General features: G+C 58.0%; 9 protein-coding genes across 9 annotated transcripts; 7 read left to right on the forward strand and 2 right to left on the reverse strand.

Moving 5' to 3' along the window:
• Positions 1–1,158: 1,158 nt before the first annotated feature.
• On the forward strand, positions 1,159–3,009 carry PG997_010545 (uncharacterized protein; the record flags this gene model as incomplete). Its single annotated transcript, XM_066814860.1, has 4 exons — positions 1,159–1,406; positions 1,452–1,625; positions 1,844–2,412; positions 2,564–3,009. The coding sequence occupies 4 exons, from the start codon at positions 1,159–1,161 to the stop codon at positions 3,007–3,009; spliced, it is 1,437 nt and encodes a 478-aa protein (XP_066666822.1).
• A 366-nt stretch (positions 3,010–3,375) lies between these two features.
• PG997_010546 (uncharacterized protein) lies at positions 3,376–3,840 on the forward strand (the record flags this gene model as incomplete). The annotated part of the gene is made up of 1 exon (XM_066814861.1): positions 3,376–3,840. One exon carries the CDS (start codon positions 3,376–3,378, stop codon positions 3,838–3,840), a length of 465 nt encoding a protein of 154 aa, XP_066666823.1.
• A 3,087-nt stretch (positions 3,841–6,927) lies between these two features.
• On the forward strand, positions 6,928–8,671 carry PG997_010547 (uncharacterized protein; the record flags this gene model as incomplete). The annotated part of the gene is made up of 3 exons (XM_066814862.1): positions 6,928–7,186; positions 7,236–7,658; positions 7,719–8,671. 3 exons carry the CDS (start codon positions 6,928–6,930, stop codon positions 8,669–8,671), a joined length of 1,635 nt encoding a protein of 544 aa, XP_066666824.1.
• Positions 8,672–8,784: 113 nt separating this feature from the next.
• On the reverse strand, positions 8,785–10,719 carry PG997_010548 (uncharacterized protein; the record flags this gene model as incomplete). The annotated part of the gene is made up of 8 exons (XM_066814863.1): positions 8,785–9,142; positions 9,199–9,270; positions 9,346–9,545; positions 9,600–9,916; positions 9,965–9,998; positions 10,055–10,074; positions 10,134–10,514; positions 10,584–10,719. 8 exons carry the CDS (start codon positions 10,717–10,719, stop codon positions 8,785–8,787), a joined length of 1,518 nt encoding a protein of 505 aa, XP_066666825.1.
• An 894-nt stretch (positions 10,720–11,613) lies between these two features.
• Positions 11,614–12,595, forward strand: PG997_010549 (uncharacterized protein; the record flags this gene model as incomplete). Its single annotated transcript, XM_066814864.1, has 3 exons — positions 11,614–11,703; positions 11,778–12,139; positions 12,190–12,595. The coding sequence occupies 3 exons, from the start codon at positions 11,614–11,616 to the stop codon at positions 12,593–12,595; spliced, it is 858 nt and encodes a 285-aa protein (XP_066666826.1).
• A 6-nt stretch (positions 12,596–12,601) lies between these two features.
• Positions 12,602–13,419, forward strand: PG997_010550 (bifunctional solanapyrone synthase; the record flags this gene model as incomplete). The annotated part of the gene is given in 4 exon segments (XM_066814865.1): positions 12,602–12,813; positions 12,869–12,904; positions 12,961–13,024; positions 13,039–13,419. 4 exon segments carry the CDS (start codon positions 12,602–12,604, stop codon positions 13,417–13,419), a joined length of 693 nt encoding a protein of 230 aa, XP_066666827.1.
• A 1,320-nt stretch (positions 13,420–14,739) lies between these two features.
• PG997_010551 (FAD binding domain-containing protein) lies at positions 14,740–16,218 on the forward strand (the record flags this gene model as incomplete). The annotated part of the gene is made up of 1 exon (XM_066814866.1): positions 14,740–16,218. The coding sequence occupies one exon, from the start codon at positions 14,740–14,742 to the stop codon at positions 16,216–16,218; it is 1,479 nt and encodes a 492-aa protein (XP_066666828.1).
• Positions 16,219–16,594: 376 nt separating this feature from the next.
• On the reverse strand, positions 16,595–17,489 carry PG997_010552 (uncharacterized protein; the record flags this gene model as incomplete). The annotated part of the gene is made up of 2 exons (XM_066814867.1): positions 16,595–17,065; positions 17,121–17,489. 2 exons carry the CDS (start codon positions 17,487–17,489, stop codon positions 16,595–16,597), a joined length of 840 nt encoding a protein of 279 aa, XP_066666829.1.
• Positions 17,490–18,125: 636 nt separating this feature from the next.
• On the forward strand, positions 18,126–19,880 carry PG997_010553 (uncharacterized protein; the record flags this gene model as incomplete). Its single annotated transcript, XM_066814868.1, has 6 exons — positions 18,126–18,238; positions 18,304–18,470; positions 18,532–18,861; positions 18,921–19,480; positions 19,554–19,705; positions 19,742–19,880. Coding segments are annotated over 6 exons (1,461 nt in total), but the record flags the coding sequence as incomplete, so codon positions are not given.
• Between the last annotated feature and the right edge of the window lie 2,225 nt (positions 19,881–22,105).

A 22,105-nucleotide genomic window follows, 5' to 3' on the forward strand; every position in this document is an offset into this window, starting at 1 on the left:
GTTGGCAATGTTCTCATGCAACGTCTGCCTGCATGGTGTCAATATATGTTGGATGTGAAACCTGATACTTGAAGCGTAGTCAACACGACGTCTAACCTTGCTCTCTAGTCAGCATCGGAAATGCCCGACTCGGGCCGTCTTGAACGCTTTCTCTTTGTATGCTTTCAGTCGCCAGCACACTAGGTGGGCTCGTAGACTTTCAAGGGCCGGAAGGGCTGACTCACGTCACACCTTGGTTTGGGGCGCCAACCATCGAAGCCGATCAGATGCCAACATTCGCATGCCAGTCACGATGCCGTGTCTGCCGATTTGTCTGCAGCCCATTATGAATAGAAGTCGATGCAGTAGTTTCGCCTTGCAAACTCGTTTCCCAGCTTCCGTGAGCTGCTCATGATTACTATCCGATACATACGCTCAGCTGAGCATGAGTTCCCACAAAGGTGTTTTAGATGGGCTAGTTGACTTTGAGTTGGCACAAACAAACTATGTCCCTGGCCTCGTCCTAGAAACATTGTCGGCCATTACCATCACGGCGTTCGTGGCTCGGTATTGTCTAAGAGGTACAGTAGTTTGGACTCTTCCCATTCAGCCGAAAGAAATGCAATCCGTTGAACTGACGCCATAGCAAGCCGTCCACTTCAACAGGAGTAGTCGAGCTCGCTACAGCTCGAAGCCCGGAACCATGATGTAGACAATAAGTGGCGTCGGAAACCCGGCGACAGAAACCCTGCGCCATGATACCAACAGCCAACCATTAAATAAGCGTTGCCATCATCGAGAAGCGGCCTCTGCACTGGAATCCTATTCACTTGAGAGAGGTCTGGGCACGATGTTGCCATCGGATTTGGTGGAAATATAACGACGCCATCTTGCGAGCTGCGACCGGCCTGGTGCTGCTGGAAAGATCGCGATGCTCTCGTACTAATTAGTTCGAGACGTGGGCCAATCAAGAAAGGCGCTGGTATTGTTATCTCTTCACCAAGGTCAGCAGGACTGCCCGGGAGTGTTGCTTGCGACATCATCAGCCGTGCCAATCGCGTTGGCTGCAACAACTGCAACCGCCACACCGTGGCGGTGTGGGCCCAGTCGCATATGTTGGCTGCGGTCACGTGATAGCACCAGCCACCCAGCCCGACCAGCCGCACTGACCACCGCTTAATGCAACACCACCAGCCTTCCAGTCTTGGGCATCCATCCACCGCCTCCAAAGACCTGCACAACCGTCAAAGAAACGCATCCATCATCAATCGCCAATCGTCAATTGTCGCGACCAGCTCCAACCTCCCGTTCCTCGTCATCATCGACGCCGCATCGCCTCGTCGCTCCTCAATCAACACGTCGGATGCAAAGCAGCCGGGCGCCTGTACTTCACGCCCAGTGCCGTACTCTACTGGTTCTACCCATCGGTCGCGTCTTGTAGTCTCTGCTTGACACCACTTATGGAAGGCTAGGGCACTGGGAAGGGATCTCTCATCTCCTCGTCCATCTCGGCTGCGCTCGCGCGGCAAGGAGGAGTTGGCCAGATCGCCATCCGTCGAACCCGGCGCCACTCTGTCTTTGCATTCCGACCGCGTTGCGTTGCACCGGCGAGGTCCAGTGTGCGCGCGCATCAGCGGCAGCCAGCGGTAAGTGGCGCCGACCCTTGGAAACTGACCAGATCTAGGTGCCGCCGATATGTCGTCACATCTGAATCCCCGTCCCCAATCTCTTAAGATCCCCCGCGTAGCCCTGCAATGGTCCGAGACAAATCACGAATCATCATCCTTCCTGACCATGCCCGATCCCTCTGACGCCCGCATCGTGTTTGAATCCCAAAGAAGCCCGCTAGACGCCGATCGCGAAGACGAGCCCACCGGCGTCTTCCTGCAACTGTCCATCCCCTCAAGCTGAAGGGCATCTTTGCCCACGCCCCCGTCCACGTCCACGTCCACCCGAGCCAGATCCAGTCGCCGACGTACCACGATGATATCGACGCCCCTGATGACGTGCGGGCCAAGCTGCCGGGCAGGCTGGCGCGTTTTTCCATGACGCTCAGCGAGCCTGCCCGGCTCATCATCCCGAGCAACACGCCATCTCCGTTGCGAGCACGAAGCCGCGCCTCTGGCATGGTCCTCGACGCCCTCCGATCCCTCGCCCGAGCGACCGAGCTGTCCATCTATATGGTGGACGAGGAAGCGTCGCGGGCCCATCTGCAGCCTCTGTGTGCATTGCTTGCTGCTGGCCGTGCCGCGCCGCTGCCTCCGTATACCGAGACGGCCCGACTCTTCGGCGGGTCGGGCGGTTGTAGATGGGTGGACAGGACTCTGTCACCTCCGCCTCCACTACCGCCTCTGGTAGATGAAGACCACAGCAGCTTGCCGCCGCCGCGGTATGACGAACTAGGCCCAGGGCCGCCGATGCCTCCAATTTCAAGTACGTTCACCTGCGATCTCCCTTCACTGTTCTGGGTATCTAACATTGCGCAGCCAAGTCGGAAAGCCAGGGCACAAAGCGGCAGCGGCAGCGGCGCAGCACGAGCAGCACCTGTAGTGAGGATGCGGCGTTTGCGGACGCCGGGCTGCAGGTCAAGAAGCCCGACTTGCGCGCTTCTCCCCGAGGTCCGAGTCCGCCGAATCCTCTGCCGTGCTGCAGCGCCTCACCATGCTGGAGGTGCTCGTGCAGGCGCAAGCCAAGCAGATCGAGGAGCTTCTCGCTGACAACCGGCAGCAGAAGGAGCGCATCCGCGAGTGCGAGGTGGACATCGGGGCCGTGCGGCTGGCGGCGGAGCGCGCGCACGGCCGGGTGGAGGAGCTCGAGCTCGAGATGGCGGTGCAGCGCGACGACATGGAGCGGCTGGACGGCGAGGTGCAGTACTGCCGCGAGTTCCAAGAGGACGAGGACTTGGTCGAGATTGTCGCCAGCACGGTCTCGGACAGGATCTCGGACAACGTGACGGACGCGGTCATAGACCGCATCGCGACGCGAGGGCTCGTGGCGAGGAATATATCTTTTTCTTTAGGCGATGAATGATGTCTTCTCCATTTGATGTGCTGTCTGATGTCTTGTGAAGGTCATGCACCTCCGCCTGTCTTTATGACGCGTTGTGAACTCGTGACTTAGGATGACGGTTTACTGTATACGGGCTGGTTCACATTAGACTGCTGTCTTGGTGCCAAGAGCTGTGTACACCATTCGAACTACGGAATCTTGAAAGACACGACAGACACGAAAGACCTGCAAGGCTGAAGTCGCAACCAAGATGAAATCGCCCAAGATCCAGCATCATAGGCTCTGCCGAAGGCTTTGATCAACCACATCTATCTCACACATTTACCATGTAGAGACAGAAAGCAACAACAACATAGATCATGAACAGCCAGCAGCGACGAGACAGTCATGATAAGACCTACACAAGGCAGCCGTCAAGTCAGCCAAGAGGGTACAGAACTCAACAACGACGACCTGCAACACACCAGCGGGGGATTGATGAATGGCAAGCTGACGTGCCAAGTGTCCGCGGAGCACTGGCGTGGCCAATCGCCATTCAAGCAATCAACAACTCGCCTTGGAAGAGATGAGCTGATCCGGCTGAGGATGCCAGTTGCCCTAAGACATGGCGGTGCGAACCTCGTTCCAGAGGTCGGCGTCGCGAATGCCGCCCTCGACAAGGAAGTTGTGAAAGGCCTCGCCGACGCCCTCGCAGAACACAAGCTACTTGTAAATCCAAAAGACATGCTGCCAAGAGGTGACCTCGTCGTGCAAGAAGCGAGGGTGGTAGAGGATGGAGGCTTTGTTGGGTTCCTTGGTTGGCGACATGCCGTGTCCAAGCAAGTGTACCATCCCGCCCTGCACAGCTTATAGCTAAACCCCTCGGGCATAGCGGACGAATACGAGGAAGCGTGCTCGTCTCCTAGGTCCAATACAGTGACAAGCTGACTGTACTTCTACTCCTGTCCTCAAGCATGTAGGACCCGGTTGCATCCACATGGTACTCTCTGGTTGGCTCATATATACTTCAACCCATCATCATCTACGCATGGTGACTTCATTAGCTTCCTCATCGCAGTTTCCAAACCGTCTCCCACCCGAAGCTGGAGCAAGGGCTGCAGAGATGTAGGCTCATCTCTTGGATGGAGATCTAGAGCTCTGCATATACACTCTCCCCCGTACTCAGACTCAACACAGGAAGCTATCAAGTGTGCTTGTATCTAAAGTCACGAAAAACCTGGGCTGTGTGTGCAGCCAGCAGAGGGCCGCGGCGCTTGTCTTCCACGCTGCTCGAGCCACTCCTGACGCCAGGTCACGGATGCGCCGCTGCGTACGTACAAGCGACGGTATAGTAAAGTAAGCTGCAATCGACAATGAGCAACCATCGTGGCCAGAGATGACAACCTCGACCTTGTCGTGACGGCGCCTACCCCCTTAGCCCTCACGCGAGGTACACGGCCCTGACACCAACTTATCTCAAGTAAAAAAGAAAAAAAAGGAAAAAAAAAAACAAAAAAAAACAGGGCAAGTAGCTGATAGAATGCAAGCGGGGGCTTCGAGCATGGCATTTTGCAAAGAGTCCAGAGCAAGTGCGCCGAGCTCGCTAGTCTGGCCTCCCTTATCTTGGAGCTTCAAGATGTAGTGATCATGTGAGCTTGCTGAAAGCTACGGGAGGCTAGCAAGTGCTGTCTCGGTCCCCCTTAAGCTCCCGTCCTCTCCCAACACGGCCTCGACATCTTGACCTATCTGGACCCGGAGACGAGGACCTAGGGCGTTTGAGGATGTGTCAGCCACGACGCGAGCAGAGTGTAGCCGCCATCTCGAGAAGTGAAAAGACTTTCTTGTTGCCGAAGTGAAGTAGCGGGGCCGAGGTCAAGTAGCTACGCGGCGCTCCCTAGTGTTCTATCGCCGACATCCTGGTAACCTGTGTGTACTCGGGAGCTGTGCCATACCGTCTCTCCGAGTCTATCCTGTCGAAGCTCTGTACATGTATGACGACCCCTAGCCCGAGAGGCTACCGCACCATACTTCCACAGTAGAGTATGCAATGCCATGGCCCCTGAGCACGGTTCTGGTCCGCATGCCGAAGGTATTCAAGCAGTCCTCTTACATATGCGGAGGCGATGTCAAATCCCGTTCGGAACTCGCCTCGCCCAAGCACTCCTGACAGCATACTTGTACGTACTCTGGGGAGAGGCGTCGTTGAGGCCGTGATGCATACCCGTGGCATCGAACTATTCTGCAGGCCATACATATCATATGCCAGATCAACGCAAGTAGGCCGGCTCTCGAAGCAGTTGACCAGGAGGCATGTCACATAGACGGAGCCTTGCATATAAAAACACATCTGACTCCCCTCACTATACTTGATCAAGCCGTCAGGGCTTCGCTGATCTCAGGACTAGTGTTGTCGTTGCTTGTGGTTACTGATCATATTGAGGTGGATCGACAGCATCTGGCAAGGCCGCTTCGTCATTTGACCAAAGAACACTCTCTTGATCAATGCAAGCTAAAGATGTCTGGTCTGTGAGAGACGAACATACACTTTTAGCAAAACCAAACGTTCTATAGAGGCCGATGAGGGGTGCTTGTCAACGGCCTTGGTCGAGACCTGACCCGGAGTGTTGAAGAGGGGCTTGATGTCAACAGAAACTGGGCTTCCACGCCTGGTCTGCTGCTCAATCCAACGTGCTATCTTCATCTTTGGCAACTTAAGCTACGTGTTGTATTGACTTTTTTCTTTTTTTCCTATTCTTTTGCTTTGCGACTCATACCAGCGCAGGCCAGCAGAAGCAACTACGTGTTGTATATACGTTGTGCTTCACTTTGTATCTCTGGCTTCTGCAAAACCACCGCGGTTGGCTCTCTTGACTTGCATGGCCTTGCCGGAGGCCTCTTGGTATCTGAAGAGCCAACATGAGTTCCAGCAGGCGTTCCTTTCACAGAAGCAAGAGTGCTCTCTGTGCATGGCGCTTTCCCTGACCCATCGAGCTGTGCCCACGAGCGCTAGGCTGCCTCTGCAGGTCAGATAATTGGTTTCCGGTTCGACAAGGGCGTCCCCGCTGTAGTGACAGAGTTGCTCAGGGGCTTGGCCACCCTGCCGTGGTCTGCCGCCGAGGCTGATAGCAACACATGAGTACCTAGATACACATTACAGTCACGATCCGCAAGAACGGCATCTCGGCAGATTACAATGCTGGCCTGCCACGAGGGGGGGGGTGGTGGAGACGGCGGCGCCTCCGGGATGGGAAGCTATCTCAGTCGCCCCGCGACTTCGCAGTCGGCCATGCCATGGCATGTGGCTGTCGACGACGCGGGCGTTCCACTTTCTCATCAAGCCGCCGAGGTTGAAGCTGATGTGGACCAGTCTTCAACTCTAGCCAACTACGTCTTGTCAATTGAACCAGGCAGAGGTTGATGATGCTGTGGCCCAGTCTTTAGATCAGATCAATCTTCGGTTTGGCATTCTTGTACGTACACGCTTTATTCTCACAAGAATGACTGTCCATGCCTCTAGACTCAGACGTCAGTTCTCTAAGAAAAGCCTTTTGGGGGTAATTCGTATCAGTAGTCGCGGCGACATCACGCAGATAGCCCGGCAACCTGCCGATACATCGTATCATGCGGCCTTGGCTGCAGGTCTTGGCCTGCCCATCTCCATGCCCCAAGATGCCAAGTGCCCATCTCCATGGATTTGGGTTACTATAACTCTCCACATCCCCTCACTTCTCCATACCAAGCGTTGCCCCTCTTCGTGACCTTCCTCATCGAGCGATATGCTCAGAGTGAGAGATAGCTGCACGCTTGTACGGACAACGATCGAAGCATGCAGAAGACGATGGCCTGACAGCTTAACATCCTGGTGGAAACTGCCGTATATAAATATGCAACGTTGCCACACCATAGACATGGAATTGAGCTGGATACGATTGACCTCTGCTGTTCCATCAAAGATTCGCTATGTTTTCTGTACGAGCCAAGCTGCGCTGGTTTGCGTGCCTGTCGGCAGTCCTTAGCATTTGGGCACAATCTGGCGGAGCCCAGTCGGGCCTCAAGTATGGGGAGAACTGGCTGCCAACCGTCAAGGACAGCGAGCTGGTAGCACGGAACTTCCCCGATGTCGACATTGAGCTCTTATCTCCTGCCTTCATGAATCCCGAGTCGGTTCCCACTCGCTTCGAAAATGGCACCGAGGGTCCGACTGACCACATGGAGCTTGGTGCGTTGACAAAACACAACTTCAAGAAACTCGCTGACAAAAGACAAAGACTTCTTCATCCGAGATCTGGCGCGGAAGAATGACTGGATGACGTATCAGTCTGCCGATTTCCTCTCGGAAGAAGGCCGCACTATCCCCTACGTCTTCCTGTCGCGGCCCAGCCCGCAAAACACCCCCAAGCTCCGCGTGTACCTCCAGGGCGCCATCCACGGCAACGAGCCCGCGGCGGACCAGTCCGTCCTAGCGCTACTCGGCAAGATGAACGCCAACCAGACGTGGACCTCATCGCTGCTCGAGAAGATGGACATCAAGATCCTGCCGAGGTACAATGTGGACGGTGTGGCCTACTTCCAGCGGCAGCTGGCCGTCAACCTCGACCCGAACCGCGAACACATCAAGCTCATGCGCGCGCAGTCTCGCGGCATCAAGCGGGCCGTCAGCGAGTATAGCCCACACATTTCCATCGACATGCGTACGTAACTGCTCTGATGTTCAAAGCACCTGATCCCGCTACTGACTTTCTGGTTTACAGACGAGTTCACGGCCCCGACGGTGTACGGCGGCCACTACCAGCACGGCGCCGACTCTTTGATCTCGGGCGGCATCAACCTCAACATCCACCAAGCCATTCGCGACCAGGTCCTCAACAACTTCATCCCCGCCATGGGCGCCCGCCTCGAATCGCACGGTCTCCGCTGGGAACACTACGCGACCGGCGCCTCCAACAGCACGCCGGGCTCCGCCATCGCTCTTACTCAAGCCGTAACGGAGGCGCGCACCGGGCGGAACGCCGTCGGGCTCACGCAGGCCATCTCGTTCCTGATCGAGATGCGCGGCATCCGGCTCGGCGACCAGCACTTCCAGCGCCGCGTGGCAACGGCGCTGCTCAAGATGGAGGCGATCCTGGAGCTGGCCCGGGACCAGACCGAGGAGATCTACACTACGGTCGAAGGGGCCATTGCAGATTTCATCGACAGCGACGACGATATCGTGGTCACGGACTCCTACCCCCGCTCCAACCGTACGTTCACCATGATCGACCGGCGTGACGGGACCGTGGTCCAGGCGCCGGTGACGTGGTACGAAACCACCCCGTCGCGCGCTAACCTCACCCGTGCCCGGCCCGAGGCCTACTTGATCCCCCGAAGCTGGTCCGACATCGCCGAGCGTCTCGAGATCTTGGGCCTCGAGGTCGAGACGCTGGCCCACGAGTTCCGGGGCCCCGTCGAGGCCATGACGGTGGTGTCGTCCTCATTGGGGTCCAGGCTGTACGAAGGCCACGTCCTCAACACGGTGACGACTGAGACTGCCACGCGCGAGGTGGTTCTGCCGGCCGGCAGCTTCCGGGTCAGCACGAGGCAGAAAAACGCTGCGCTGGCCTTCATTGCGCTTGAGCCAGAGAACATCGACAGCTACGTCACGTTCAACATCATCCCGGTTGGGAGGGGTGAAGAGTATCCGGTGTTCAGGATCCCGAGATCTTGAGAAATCATGTTGACTTTCGGTATCCTGCTCAAATAGACTGGTGTGACTCGCTGGTACTGTACCCCTTAGAGAACATCAACGTAGTCGTAGCACGAATTGACATTAGCTTTCTTCTACCTGCTATCATACTCTACAGTCACAGTGTCCGTGATAATTGCCCTATCGCTTCTCGCATCGTTGGAAAGGTCTGCTACCCCAAGCGATCTGTTGTCACCAACGTCCCTACGCCTGGCGTCGATCTTGATACTGTTGCCAATCCCGTCCATCTCGTTATCCTCACCGAACCGGGCGTAGTTCCTTCGGTTGGAGATCTGACCGAACGTCACCAGCGCCGGATCGTGCTGGTACGTCTCCTTGCTCGACTTGCCGCGGGACGCGGAATCGCCGATCAGGCTGGGGGCGACGTGGCGAAAGAACCGCCGGAGTGTGGGTGCGGAGCCGCAGACGATGATCAGGTTGGCCTCGATGATGCTGTGCTGCATTAGCCTTTGCTTCTCGTGGTCCGGGATACGGATGAGGGAACTTACGCCCATAGGCTTGGCTGTGAAATGACCCACGACTGATCCGTGTTGCCCAAGAGCTCGGGCAAGTAGGCACACCTCACGATGGACGTTATCACTGTTCTGAGAAACGTCAACTTGCGGACGTCGGCTAGAGTAGAGTTGCATACTTACGCAGAAGCAAACGTGAAGATGATAGCAACACCAATCTTTTGCACTTTGGGCATCCGAAGCTGCGAGACAAGGCGGATCGGCAGAACAAACAGTATCACATCCGTGATGATGTTGGCGACGGCCGTAGCGAAGTACAGCTTGACCACATCAATGCAAGATCCCTCCGTGGCAGGAATGCTGACGTCCCAGCTCTTGTGCACCTAGCTCGGTTCGGATCAGTCATGGGCAAGAAGACATGAGGTGGGTGGACTCACAGGGTAGCACGAAAAGATCATGACGAAGATGAGGACTACCGTATGCGTCAATACAAGGCCGACTGTGGCCCATGAGCAGGCCCGGAACCACCCACTCGGCGCCAGGCGGAGACACACTACGAGAATAGCCAGCTTGGCGAAGCTGCCGGCGAGTACATAGAGCGGAGGGCTGACCCAAGAGAGCTGGATGGTTTCGGTAAGCGCAAGCGGACAGCAAGGGGACGTCGAAGAAGAATGAGGTACCAGCAAAAAAGATTCGTATTTGGGTATGGTCAGCTCCCATCCATGCACGCCCTCGATGGCGGCGGCAAACTCGTCTGCGATTCTTGTGAGCTTCGACCGACGGGTTTGGCGCTTTTACTTACAAACCAAAATGAGCTGCGTTGCCTGCCCAAAGCCCTAATCGTGATGATATCAGTGACATGCATCTTCGTTAATTTGGCCAATGTACGAACCCACGAAAGAATCATAAACACTGCCATCGACACCAGTTAGCCAGCTCCCGCGTACTCTGTAGTGCGTGTCTCATCTCACCATCATCCAACTGGAGCCCACCACTGAAGAAGACCCTCGTGCAGAGCCGCTGCGCCAGGAACACCAAAGCCAGGGCGCTTCCGATCGCATAGCACCAGTAGATCCCGGCTTCGCCGTTTCTCTGGGGGTTGGCTAGATCAACGGCATACCCCTCGGGCGGCGGCAGCAACACGTGGACTCCGTCTACCACCGGGAACCCCGACATGGGAGCCGTCTCTGTCGAGTTCGAGTCAAGTGTTTCCAGACCTTGAAGAGTGAGTCGAGATGGAAAGAAGGTGCGTCGGCTGTCGGTCGTCTGTGCAAAGGTGATCGACCTCCGGACCCGCTCAAAGTTGTCCGACCTGGAGACGTGGCTGCGAGAGGGGTTGAGACAGCCCGCGGCTAGGGCGGTCCACAAGATACAACGAAGTGCCCGCCGTGGGAGCTGCTCCTGCCCGATCTATGGCTCACGTGATTCTGGCTCTTCTTCTGTGGAAACGAGGTAGAGTGAGTTGTCTGTGCCATTGGCAGAACCTCGAGGGAGGGCCGTGGCAGAGAAATAAGAGCCATCGTCGAGGCAAGCATGAGCAAACCCCCAATCAGGCATAGTGAGACGCGCCGTGCTGCGTTGCATTCTGCCAGCACATCTGCGAAGGCGATTGGCATATATCAAGGACTCCTACATCAGATATGCCGCGTACTCAGAATTCTAGGTCGGCACGCGGGCTACGCCGCAATGCATTCTCACGGCAACAACTGCTTTCCGAGACAGCCGAGCGCGGCAGCCCGGAAGATCCCTGCCGCATCGGAGACGACAGGGGATCAGAGCTGGTACGATCTAGCTTCCGTGGTAGGCCAGGGTGATATCACATATGCACGGCTAGGAGCTCGAAAGGACTTTCAGTACTGGGAACGAAGCCCCGCTCTGTCGTTGAAAGGGTGCTCAGTCTATTGTCTCCAGGCCCCGAAGGATTTGGATGTCCCTTCTATAATGCAGGCTTCCTGTGTCATTCAGATACCAGATAGCATATGTGTAGAGAACTAAACAAGAACTTGAATGTTATGCAGGGGTAGCAGAAAAGGCAATGCAGAATCTCACGAGTGGGGGTCGCCGGGCTGACTTCCCGCTTGGGTGGTGAGATCGCCGCCCCTCTCCAATCACCACCATCGTCGTCCCACTCCCAATTTGCTCCGCGGCGGCACAGCAAAAGACCACTCTTTATCTTCCAGTCTCGGTTAACATTCCGAGCAGAACGGGCCATAGCGAACTGCAAGGATGCAGAGATGCAACTCAAGCAGATGTTGATGAGCGGACATGCAGGTCTACAGGCTCGGGTGCAAGAGAAATAAAAGCAGGTCCTCATCGTCTTTGGGCGGCCAATGTCTGTATGTAGCCATCACATTTTCTTTGGAGGCCGCGGCGTACATTCCATACCAAATTTACGGTTCGTCCTTGAGTGTGGCAGCATATGCAGGTCAGATCCGGGCAACAACCCAAGCAATGATGAAACGCAGTCAATCTTTTACCAGCTTGGCGCTGCTGCTGCTGTGTCAAGTCTCAGTCGCATGCGCTGAGGCAGTGTCTAATTGTGTGAGCAACCCCCCTACTCCCACGCCTTCTTACATCAAGCGAGGCAAAGATCGTTGACTGACATTGAACAATAGTGCAATGCTTTATCGCAGGAGGCATCGCTAGCGGGCAAGGTTTACTTTCCGAACACTTCCAACTACCGGGGCCTCGTTGAGTCCATCTGGTCCGCCAGCGCCGCATTGCCGCCTTGGTGTTTTGTGCAGCCTGAGAGCGCCGAGGACACCGCTGTCGTGATCCAGACACTGGTGAGCAACGAATGCTCCTTTGGCATTCTGAGCGGCGGCCATGGCGACTTCCCGGCCTCCAACAGCATCAAGGAAGGCGTCACGATCGATTTCGGCCGCATGAACCAGACGACCTACGATCCCGTCGAGAAGATAGCTTCCATCGGCCCGGGCTCTTCCTGGCAGCCAGTGTACGAGACACTGGAGCCATAGTAAGTGCGGAGCAGTCTGTGTCATGTCCTCTTCGCTGACCACTCTACAGCGGAGTAACGGTGACGGGCGGCCGCGCGGGCGGCGTGGGCGTGGCCGGCTTCACGACGGGCGGCGGCAACTCGTTCCACTCCACCTCGCACGGGTGGGCCTGCGACAACGCCAAGAACTTCCAAGTGGTCCTGGCCAACGGCACCATCGTCGACGCCAATGCTGACGAGCACAACGACCTGTGGCAAGCCCTAAAAGGGGGCTCCGGCAACTTCGGCCTCGTCACCCGCTTCGACATGTACGTCATCGAGTTCCCTGACCCGACAAAGCCCAACATCTGGGGCGGAATCGCGCAGTACGAGTTAAGCGCGGCGGACGACCTGACCGACGCGTACGTGGACTTTGTCGAGAACAACCACCTGGACAAGAACAGCTCGACCATGCTGTACTGGGTCTACACCCACTGAGTAAGTATGACGACCGAAGATGAATCAATCTGTCTAACTTATTTCGCAGCACGCTCTCTGATTGTGCAAGTCGCCATGGACAACACGCTCGATATTGCCTATCCGCCCGTCTACGATCGATACCTCAACACGTCGGGTCTCATCAAGAAGTCGCTCCGATCGGCGCCCATGTACGAGCTGACTGCCGAGTTCGATGTCGGCCAACCTGATGGACTTCGGTAGGTGCCTGCGTCGTTACCTTCCCTTGTTTGAACACTGACATTGGTACTATAGCAACATCTGGTTGACCGGTGCTTACAAGAACGACCCGTAAGTCAATACATATATAGTTTGGCATCTTGACCGAATGCTGACAAGCGCTACAGACGTATCATCAAGTTCGCCGCGGACAAGCACGAGGAGCTGATCGCCGGCAAACTGGCCGGACTCGTGAGCCAAGACAGCCAGCTCGTCACCCTCTGCTCGATGTTCCCCTGACGCAGGCCATGATCGAGCACGGCGACGCGAACGGTGGGAACGCGATGAACCTCGAGGCCAAGTCCCAGGGCGAGAACGGCGTGCTGTTCCTGGCCAGCCTGGCCGTCGACGGCGCCGAGAACGAGGCGGTGGCACTGCCCATCATGCAGCAGTGGCAGGATGAGGTCGACGCCTACGCCACGTCGCTGGGGGTCAACTGGGACTGGCGCTTCCTGAACTACGCCTATGCTGGCCAGGATCCCATCACCACCTACGCTACCGACAAGATCAGGGCGGCCGCCGAGAAGTATGACCCCAATATGGTCTTCCAAAAGCTGCGGAAGACTGGCCACCGGATTTTTGCTTAACATCGGGGTTTGTCGAGGTGCTCGCTCTGAGTAAGATGGAATTTACACGTTTAGATAATTGAGGAAGCATACGTAATCTCTCATCGCTGTCCTTAGTCTTCTGGCTCTTTTTGCTTGCAAGTCTTTCTCCTGACCTGTATAGTTCGGGTATCAACATCAGACACCCCACGGCCCAAGACAGCGTGCATACCAGGCTGCTTGAATTCTACGAGTCGGGCTGCGATCCCAAGTCCACCGGCGCGACGGCCGGCGGCGAAGACGACGAGATCTGTTGCAAGACCGCCTCGACCTCGCACCACGTCGCGGCCAGCAACATTGGGAATATGGATGTCTGGCTCTACGCCGACTGGCACTGCGAACACCAAGTCGCTCACGTGGGCAAGGATGGTTGTCACCATTCCACTGACTGTGAGTTACTTTCCGCTATTCATTGCCGACTTTCCGACAGTGGCTAACTCTACGGAGGGCGTTGTCGAGGCCGTCCGCGTATTGCCTAGAAAGAAGTAGTCATGTCTTGGTTGCCGCGTGCAGGTGGAGGTATGCTGGAATGTCGCAATGGAGGTGACCGGGCTGGTTGCCGGACTGGCAAGGACTTGTATCCAGGCCACTGTCTCTCGTTTGCTCGGATAGGTCAACTGGTTTGAACTCAGGAGTGTCTCACGAAAGGCTTGGCCAATTCTAAGTCGGTTGAAGCAAGGCCCTGAGCTTGTCAGCGGTCCTGAGAGCGATACGCACTGGCGGGTCAGTGGATCTGCCGGGCTGTCGGGCTTGACGGGCTTCACGCGGTGGTGCATCGTTGAATCCAATATTGAAGACCGGTTCAGAAAAGCTTGCGAACTGTGTCTACCATTTAAAGAATGACTTAGATATCTACCTGATGTTGCTCTCACGTCATATTGAGCGAAGCGGTTGGTCCGTCGAGCTGAATCCGTCTTAGCAGGATGGCCCCGCATCGCTTCAGGGGACTTTTGGCAACGCGCCATGGCCTGACAAGACCGGACAACAATGCTGGGCGCCGCAGACGCGACATGCCACATTTACCTACCTCACGCAAAGATGCACCCTATTATAGTTCGCCTGATCGCGGTGTAGCGGATTGTCCTATGCATGTCAATCGGTTGATCAAGATACTCGCCGCGCGACCGTGGGCGCGCGTGTAGCCACCATCGTACGACGTGGTCTGACCACAGACGGCCCTTGGCGCACTTGTCCATCCACTCGGGTCTCTAATCCACACCTATATCTGCGCCGCATTCAATGAAACAATCAACCAGAAATGCACATTGAACTGATCACTCGTATCGGTTCACCTCCAAACCCATGTACAGAAGCCGGCGCCTGCTTCTCATCTTCTTGATTGGCATCGTCATCGCCGTCTTCAGCCTCCACCACCGCAACGCCATCTTCGACACCTTTGGCGTCCTAGTAAACTTTCGAGAACCAGCCGCCATGTCGTCCCCGCGGCCCGTCATCGTCGTCGGGTCCGGCCTGGCCGGCCTGTCGGCCTCCTACGAGGCCCTCCAGGCGGGCGCGCGCGTGCACATGCTGGACCGCGCCCCGAAGCCGGGTGGCAACAGCATCAAGGCCTCTTCGGGAATCAACGGCGCCCACACCCGCTTCCAAAAAGCCGCCGGCATCGCCAAGGACGACGCCTTCTACGACGACTCGGTCCGCTCGGCCGGGCGCCGGTTTTCGCAGGACCTCGCCAAGGTCGACCGCGCGCGGCTCGTCAACACGCTGACAGAGAGGTCCGAGGCCGCGGTCAACTGGGTCGCCGACGAGTTCGGCGTCGACCTGAGCGTCGTGGCGATCCTGGGCGGCCACATGGTGCCGCGGACGCATCGCGGCGCGGGCAAGCTGCCGCCGGGCGCCGCCATCGTCTCGGCCATACAGAAGAAGCTGACCGACAACCCGGGCTTCCAGCTCAGTAGCTTGGCCGAGGTGGTCTCGCTCGCCGTGCGGGACGACGTCGTGATGGGCGTGCGGTACGTGCAGGACAAGCAAACCCACGACCTCGACGGCGCCGTCGTCTTCGCGGCCGGCGGCTTCGCCGGCGACGCCATGGGCATGCTGGCCAAGTACCGCCCGGACCTCGCGGGCCTGCCATCCACCAACGACGACCGGCCCGGGTCGCACGGGATTTTGGAAGAGGTGGGCGTCGAGTTCGTGGACATGACGAGCGTGCAGGTGCACCCGACAGGCTTCGTGGACCCCAAGGACCCCGCCGTCCGGTACAAGTTCCTGGCGGCCGAAGCCCTAAGAGGCGAGGGCGGCATCCTGCTGTCGGACGAGGACAAGCGGTTCGTCAACGAGCTCGACACGCGCGAGAAGGTCAGCGAGGCCATCATGAACATGCCGCACAGCAAGGAAACGGGCGACAGCCGGCAGTGGTACATCACGCTGCTCATGGACCCGGGCGCCTGCGAGGCCACGGCGGGCCACCTGGGCTTCTACATGTGGAAGGGCCTGATGCAGAAGAAGAAGGTAAAAGAGCTCAGTCCCGCGGCCATCGAGGCCGTCGACAGGTATGCCGAGTCGGTGACCAAGGGCAAAGACGACGCCTTTGGGCGCACCAACTTTGGTCGCTGGCGGCTTCCGGCCGGCGAGGCGAACCGGGAAGAGGAGGTCTGCGTCGGCAAGGTCACGCCGGTTACGCACTTTACGATGGGCGGCGCGGCGTTCAACGAGAAGGCCCAGCCGCTGAGGGCGGGGCGAAGCCGGTCGAGGGGCTCTGGACGGCAGGCGAAATCACGGGCGGTATACACGGCGACAACCGACTTGGCGGATCATCGCTTCTAGAATGTGTCGTCTTTGGCCGTGTGGCCGGGTCGGAGGCTGCCAAATATGTTAAACAGTGAGCATGGCGGCGGCAGTCTGGGGAATGCAGCAAGTTAGATCAATCGGCCACTGTGATAATGAAACGAATATGCCATCTAAGGTCCTTGTTGAAACTACTGAAGCTCCCCATAAGGCCGAAACGTAACGCCTCCGTTGCATATCTGCGATACACAGGTCAGGGCTGTGCCAGCCTAGCTTCCATTGGCCATGATCCCATCATAAAACTGAAATCCTAAACTCGAGCCCGAAGTGGTCAACTCCTTTTGCTAGCACATGTCAAAGGCCAAGTGTAGCCTAGACTTGCTGACATGAACATCAAGATGTGTGACATCTCGTACTACAAGGACGCTTTCGAGGAGCCCCTCTTCTTCGTGTTCCTTTCCAAGCTTACGATCATGGCCACATGGTGACTCAGCGCGACCATCTCTCCCTCTACGTCGCGTACGATAACCTCCATATCAAACTTGCCGTCCTTGATCTGCTTGGACGTAACGCGGACGGCCAGCCACTCGACGCCCTCGACCGGAAGCGCCGTCTTGGCCTCCAGGTTCATCACCACCGTCGGGAACCACAGGCCCGCGCGCTGCTCGTCTCGCTCCTTCACCTCGGCTCGCTGCGCCTTCTTTTCCTTGGTCTCTCCGTCCGGGTCCGGCTGCGACAGCAGAAGCTGCCGCAGCTCCGGCGCCGCCAGGAAGGTGTGCATGTTGTAAGGGAAGGAGTCGACGACGTACGCCAGCGTGTCCTTGGTGATGGGCTCCCCCGCTGGCGAGGCGTATCCACATGTCCAGGACGCCCGGGGCCAGGGGCTCTGGCTGGGGGAGATAGAAGTGCCAGTTCTGCAGCGACCGCATCACGTGCGATACCGACTCGGGGATCTTGGGCTCTTCCCAGCTGCCGTCGCGACCGCTGGCCTTGAGCGCCTCAAAGTCGGGCAACGTGGGCAAAGCCGCGGCCTCTCTCCCCTCGTAGCCGGTCGGCAGCGAGATGCCCGTGAAGTTCCGGAGATCGGCGTGGGTGGTGTAGGCCAGCACGGTGCGGCGGGAGGCAGACTGGTCGACCCATGGTGGTTTGGACATTAGGCCACCTTGCCAAAGGGTAAGGTGCAGCCTGGAAAGCTGCTTACCCAGATTCACCTCGTCGACCGAAATGACAGCAGGGCCGGCAAAGGTACGGTTTGGGAATTCGAAATGGGCAGTCAGGGTATCCGGCTGCCCGCGAGGAGCGAGGTGCATGCCGGCGGCAGCAAGCATGCACGACGCGGCATACCCGCCATTGGGAACTAGATTGCAGTGGTGTAAGTAGCGACCCCGGAAACGCGTGTCGGGATGGAAGCCTAACCTGCGCCTACGCAAAATGCTTCATTGAGGGAGCACTTGTATGTGTTCACGTCCAGTTTCGTGACTTTGATAGCTTCGGAGAACAGCACACCGCTACCTTTGTTCGAATTCATGTTTGAATTCCATGTGTAAGAGAGGAGGTGAAGGAAGCAGACTGGCTGGGAGAAATGTTGGGTGGTGTTTGGCGTACCCGAGATACCGGTACCGAGGAGCAATCTCCCACTTATGTATGCTGTTCAAACAACTAACACCGCTACAGGGATCGTATCGTTTGCTCCACATTGGGTCATCCCTTGCATCGAAACTTCCCCTCCATGCCCTCACAACATCCTCTTCAGCTTTTTGTTTCGGCATTAACAACTCCATTCAAAATATCTCGATATACACCACCGCAATCATGCCGCAGCCCATTCTTGAGTGGCTGCTTGACCAAGCAGCGGCGCAGCTGATACTGACTCTCCTCTTCGCAAGTGTGCGTGTTACAGTTCCATCTCACCCGAAGACGCATCTCTGATGTTCCCATTGATATAGCTCTCGGCATTTTGGACACTACGGGTAGTTTGGCGCCTTTATTTCCACCCCCTATCCAAGTACCCTGGTCCTCGAATCGCTGCCATCTCCGACATTTGGTACGCATATCATTCGTAAGTAACCTTTTTCAAGTTGCCAGGCTAGGTAAAGGAGCTTGTGCTGATCTTGTTCTATCAAGGCTGCGAGGACGATGGCCCTGGGCTGTCGAAGATGTGTTGAAGAAATACGGTATGTCTGCTCAAAACTTCAGTCCTGGCATCGATGAGCTGACGTTCTGGCTACAAGGCAACGTTGTTCGAGTTGCACCCAACGAGTTGGTTTTCGTCAGCCCGCAGGCTTTCGCAGGTAAATCAAACTCAGTCTATTCCCGGGGACCTGCAATAGCTAACGAGCAGCACTCCTTGAGATCTCTACGGGAGTCATCACAAGAACCTCGAGAGTTTCCCCAAAACCCAGATCAACAACCATGGGAACGATAAGCGCGGTGGTCTCATCTGGGAATGGGATCCCGCGCGGCACCGCGAGGTGGCCAAGCAGCTGGGACCTGCCTTCAAAGGGTCTGCGCTCAAAGCCAAAGAGCCCACATTTCACCGCCACATCGACTTCTTCGTCGAACGTATGAAGACGCTCGGCTCGAACCCCGAAGGTGTAAGCTTGCCCACGTGGACGAACTGGCTATGCGTAGACATCTCTGCCGATATGGCTTACAACAGGGAGATGAACGCGTTAAAGAATAGTGAGTGTTCCCCTTCTCTCTCGCCATAGACGGCACTAGATGACTAAGAGCTTGCGCAGTGAAGACACCACCATATCTCGACATCCTGGCCAGGTTCAACAAAGCTCTCGTGGTCATCCAGATTTCATGGCGGTTCCCCCTTCTCAGCCCGCTAAAGTACCCCTATTTGTTTACGACCATGAGACCGCATTCTAATATCCGGGACCACAGTCGAGAGCAGCTCGAGAGACGCATCCGGCGCAAGGGCTCTGCATTACATCTCGACTTCTTCGAGCAAATGGTCCCGGATGATCATGAGCTTCCCAAAGACCAAGACGAGCGACGCCATCTAGAACAGATCGCGGGTCAACTACTGATTGCGGGATATGAACCGCCGGCTGTTTGGTTCTACTTCACCACCTACCACCTTCTCAAGCACCCCGACTGTCTTGGAACCTTGACACGCGAGATCAGGGGTGCATTCGGCAGCTACGTCGAAATCTCACCAGGATCTGCTGCAAAGTTACCGTACCTGACGGCTTGCCTCAAGGAATCTCTTCGAATCATGCCGAATGTTCTCACAGGAATGCCGGTAGTCAGCCCTGGCGCCACGGTTGATGGGAATTGGATACCTAAAGGGGTAAGTGGGAGACCATGGCTTTGCCTTTTTACGTTCTGCTAACGAAACCCCGTCAGGTCGTTTGCCAATCTAGTTCATTTGCATTCGCAAGAAGCCCCGCAACTTCCGCGACCCCCTGCGATACCGGCCTGAACGCTGGCTGCCTAATGACCATCCCCTCCATGACCCGCAGTTCGACGGAGACAACTGCAACGGCTTCCATCCTTTCAGTATGGGGCCGCGAATGTGCGCAGGTAAAGAGGTCGCCTAGTGGCAGAGCAGGCTGTTCATAGCCAAGATGCTATGGGTGTTTGACCTGGAGATGGTCTCGGGGCAGGATATGGATATGGACAGGGACCTAAGGGGGTGGGGAATGCTCGTGAAGCCCGAGTTCCGCATCATATTTGTTGCCGTGTCGTAGGCTGGACTTGGTAGAGTATCTAATAAGATAGGGACAGGAAGGTAAAAAGAAACGCCGTTAAACAGCCTGTCTCACGTTCACTAGCCCATCACATTACGAACTAACATGCGTTATGTAGTGGAATCTTGGCATTACCGGCAGTCGTTCAGTACCGATGACTAAATACGATGTCTAGAGAACTTAGAATAAACGGAATAAGCAGCTACCTAAGCCTTATAGTTTTAGTCGTAGTGGTCCTGCCCGCCATTCCCCCCGCCGTTCTCCGAGAACGAGCGCCCGTTGGGCGTGGGGTGAGGCCCGCGCACGGGCCGGTTCCCGTACGACGAGTTCCCGTACGACGAGCGCGCGGATTGGCTGCGCGCGCGCGCGCGCCCCCACTTAGGGTAATTTAGGGTAGAGTTGGGGTTATCGGCGTTACGCCGTACGACGCAGGGGATTTCGCGCGAACGACGCGTACGATGTATACGAAACACTCGATTTTTTTTTTTTAATAATATAATAAACCCTGAATAAACTCGATCGTATAAAACACGGATGAACGCGGAAAACGATCTGGCCGACGTCGTCGTTATCGACGCGCGTCGCCGTGTCGTGCTTTGCCTGCTCTGCCGGGCGGGCGTCGGCGCGGCGGCGTCGCACTTTCGCAACCGGCACCGGTTCACGGGCGAACGGCTCCAACGGGTGCTGGCGCGATGCCGGTCGGTCGAAGGCGGCGCGCGCGACCCCGCGACGGTCGAGCTGCCGGCGGACGGGCGCGCGGCGGTCGAGGGGCTCGCGCGGCTCGAAGGGTACGCGTGCGCCTCGGCCGGGTGCGCGTACCGGACGGTGAATTATAACAACATGACGCACCACGCGCGGACGGCGCCGCAGCACGCGAGGGCCGGACGGGCGGGCCGCGGGTGGACGCGCGTGACGCTGCAGTCGTACTCGCCGGGGCGGCACGCGCGGTACTGGATCGTGGCGGGCGAGGGCGAGGGCGAGGGCGGCGACAGCGGCGGAGAGCGGGACGACGGCTGGGAGCCGATGCTCGCGGCGTACGGCACGCAGTTGACGGCCGAGGACGAGGCGCGGCGGCGCGTGGCCGACGGGCCGGCGGGGATCGACGGCGACTCGGTCTGGGTGCGCGAGATGGGCTGGGCGCGGCACTTGGAAGGGAAGGATCTGGTGGCGCTGTACGAGGCGAGCGCGGCCCCCGTCACGCGGGCGGCGCGGGCGAAGCTGCGCGACCCGGACGCGCGGGCGGCGCAGGCGCGGCTGGCGCGGCTCGCGGGGGCGTTCGACGGGGAAGTGGCGCGGTCGCTCGAGCGGCTCGCGTGGGTGCCGCACGAGGCGCGGCGCTGGCTCGCGAGCACCGATCCGGGCCGGCCGGCGGCGCGGCCGTTCGGGGCGAAAGAGCACCCCGACACGATGGAGACGTACCGGGGGTACTGGCGGCGCTATCTCTGCTACTGCGTGCGGGCGTACGAGCTGGGGCGCGACGAGGCCGGGGCGCAACGGGGGATCCGGTTCGCGGACCGGCAGTGGGACGCGCTGGCCGACGTGGTCGCGGCGCTCGACGAGGGGGAGGAGGCGGCCGAGGCGGCGGAAGAGGAGGGCGAGGAGCCAGATGCCCGCGGGCTACTCGGCCGCGCCGTCTTCCAGTTCTGCGTGTACTCGCTCCAGCAGAAGCTCGGGGGCCGCGTCTTCGAGAGCCCGCTTCTGCACTTCGCCGCCGTGCTCGGGATCGACGTTACGCGGCGCGCGTGGCGGCAGGCGAAGCATTACACCCCGCGGCTCGCGGGGCTGCTCTGGTGCGCGCGGGCGCTGCTGCTCGAGGCGGCGTTCGAGGGCCAGCCCGAGGACCCGGAGGCCGTCGATGCCGACGCGGTCGAGGAATTCAAACGGGAGCATCGAGCGTGGCTCGCCGACGGGACGAACACGCCGGTCAGCACCATCGTCCGCTGGATGACGTACGGGAAGGGGCACCGCCGAAACGAGGGCGGCGCGGCGCGGGTGCTGTGGGAGGCCGAGGGGCAGTCGCTTCGCTACTTCGGGCAGCGCGTCCGGGTGGACGACGTGCGGATGGCCGCGCGCGCCGTCGTCGACGAGGCCGAGGCGCTGCTGGACGGGCTCTGCTTCGGCGGCTGGGGCGCGCTCGCGGGGTCGCTCGACCTCGCGCGCATCGTCGACACGGTCATGTTCGAGGGCGCCGGCCGGTCGTTCGCGACGCACGAGGCCAACGGCTG

The sequence above is a fragment of the Apiospora hydei genome (assembly GCF_038363865.1).
Source record: "Apiospora hydei strain CBS 114990 chromosome Unknown utg000007l_segment0_segment0, whole genome shotgun sequence".
NCBI classification, from domain to species: Eukaryota; Fungi; Ascomycota; class Sordariomycetes; order Amphisphaeriales; family Apiosporaceae; genus Apiospora; species Apiospora hydei.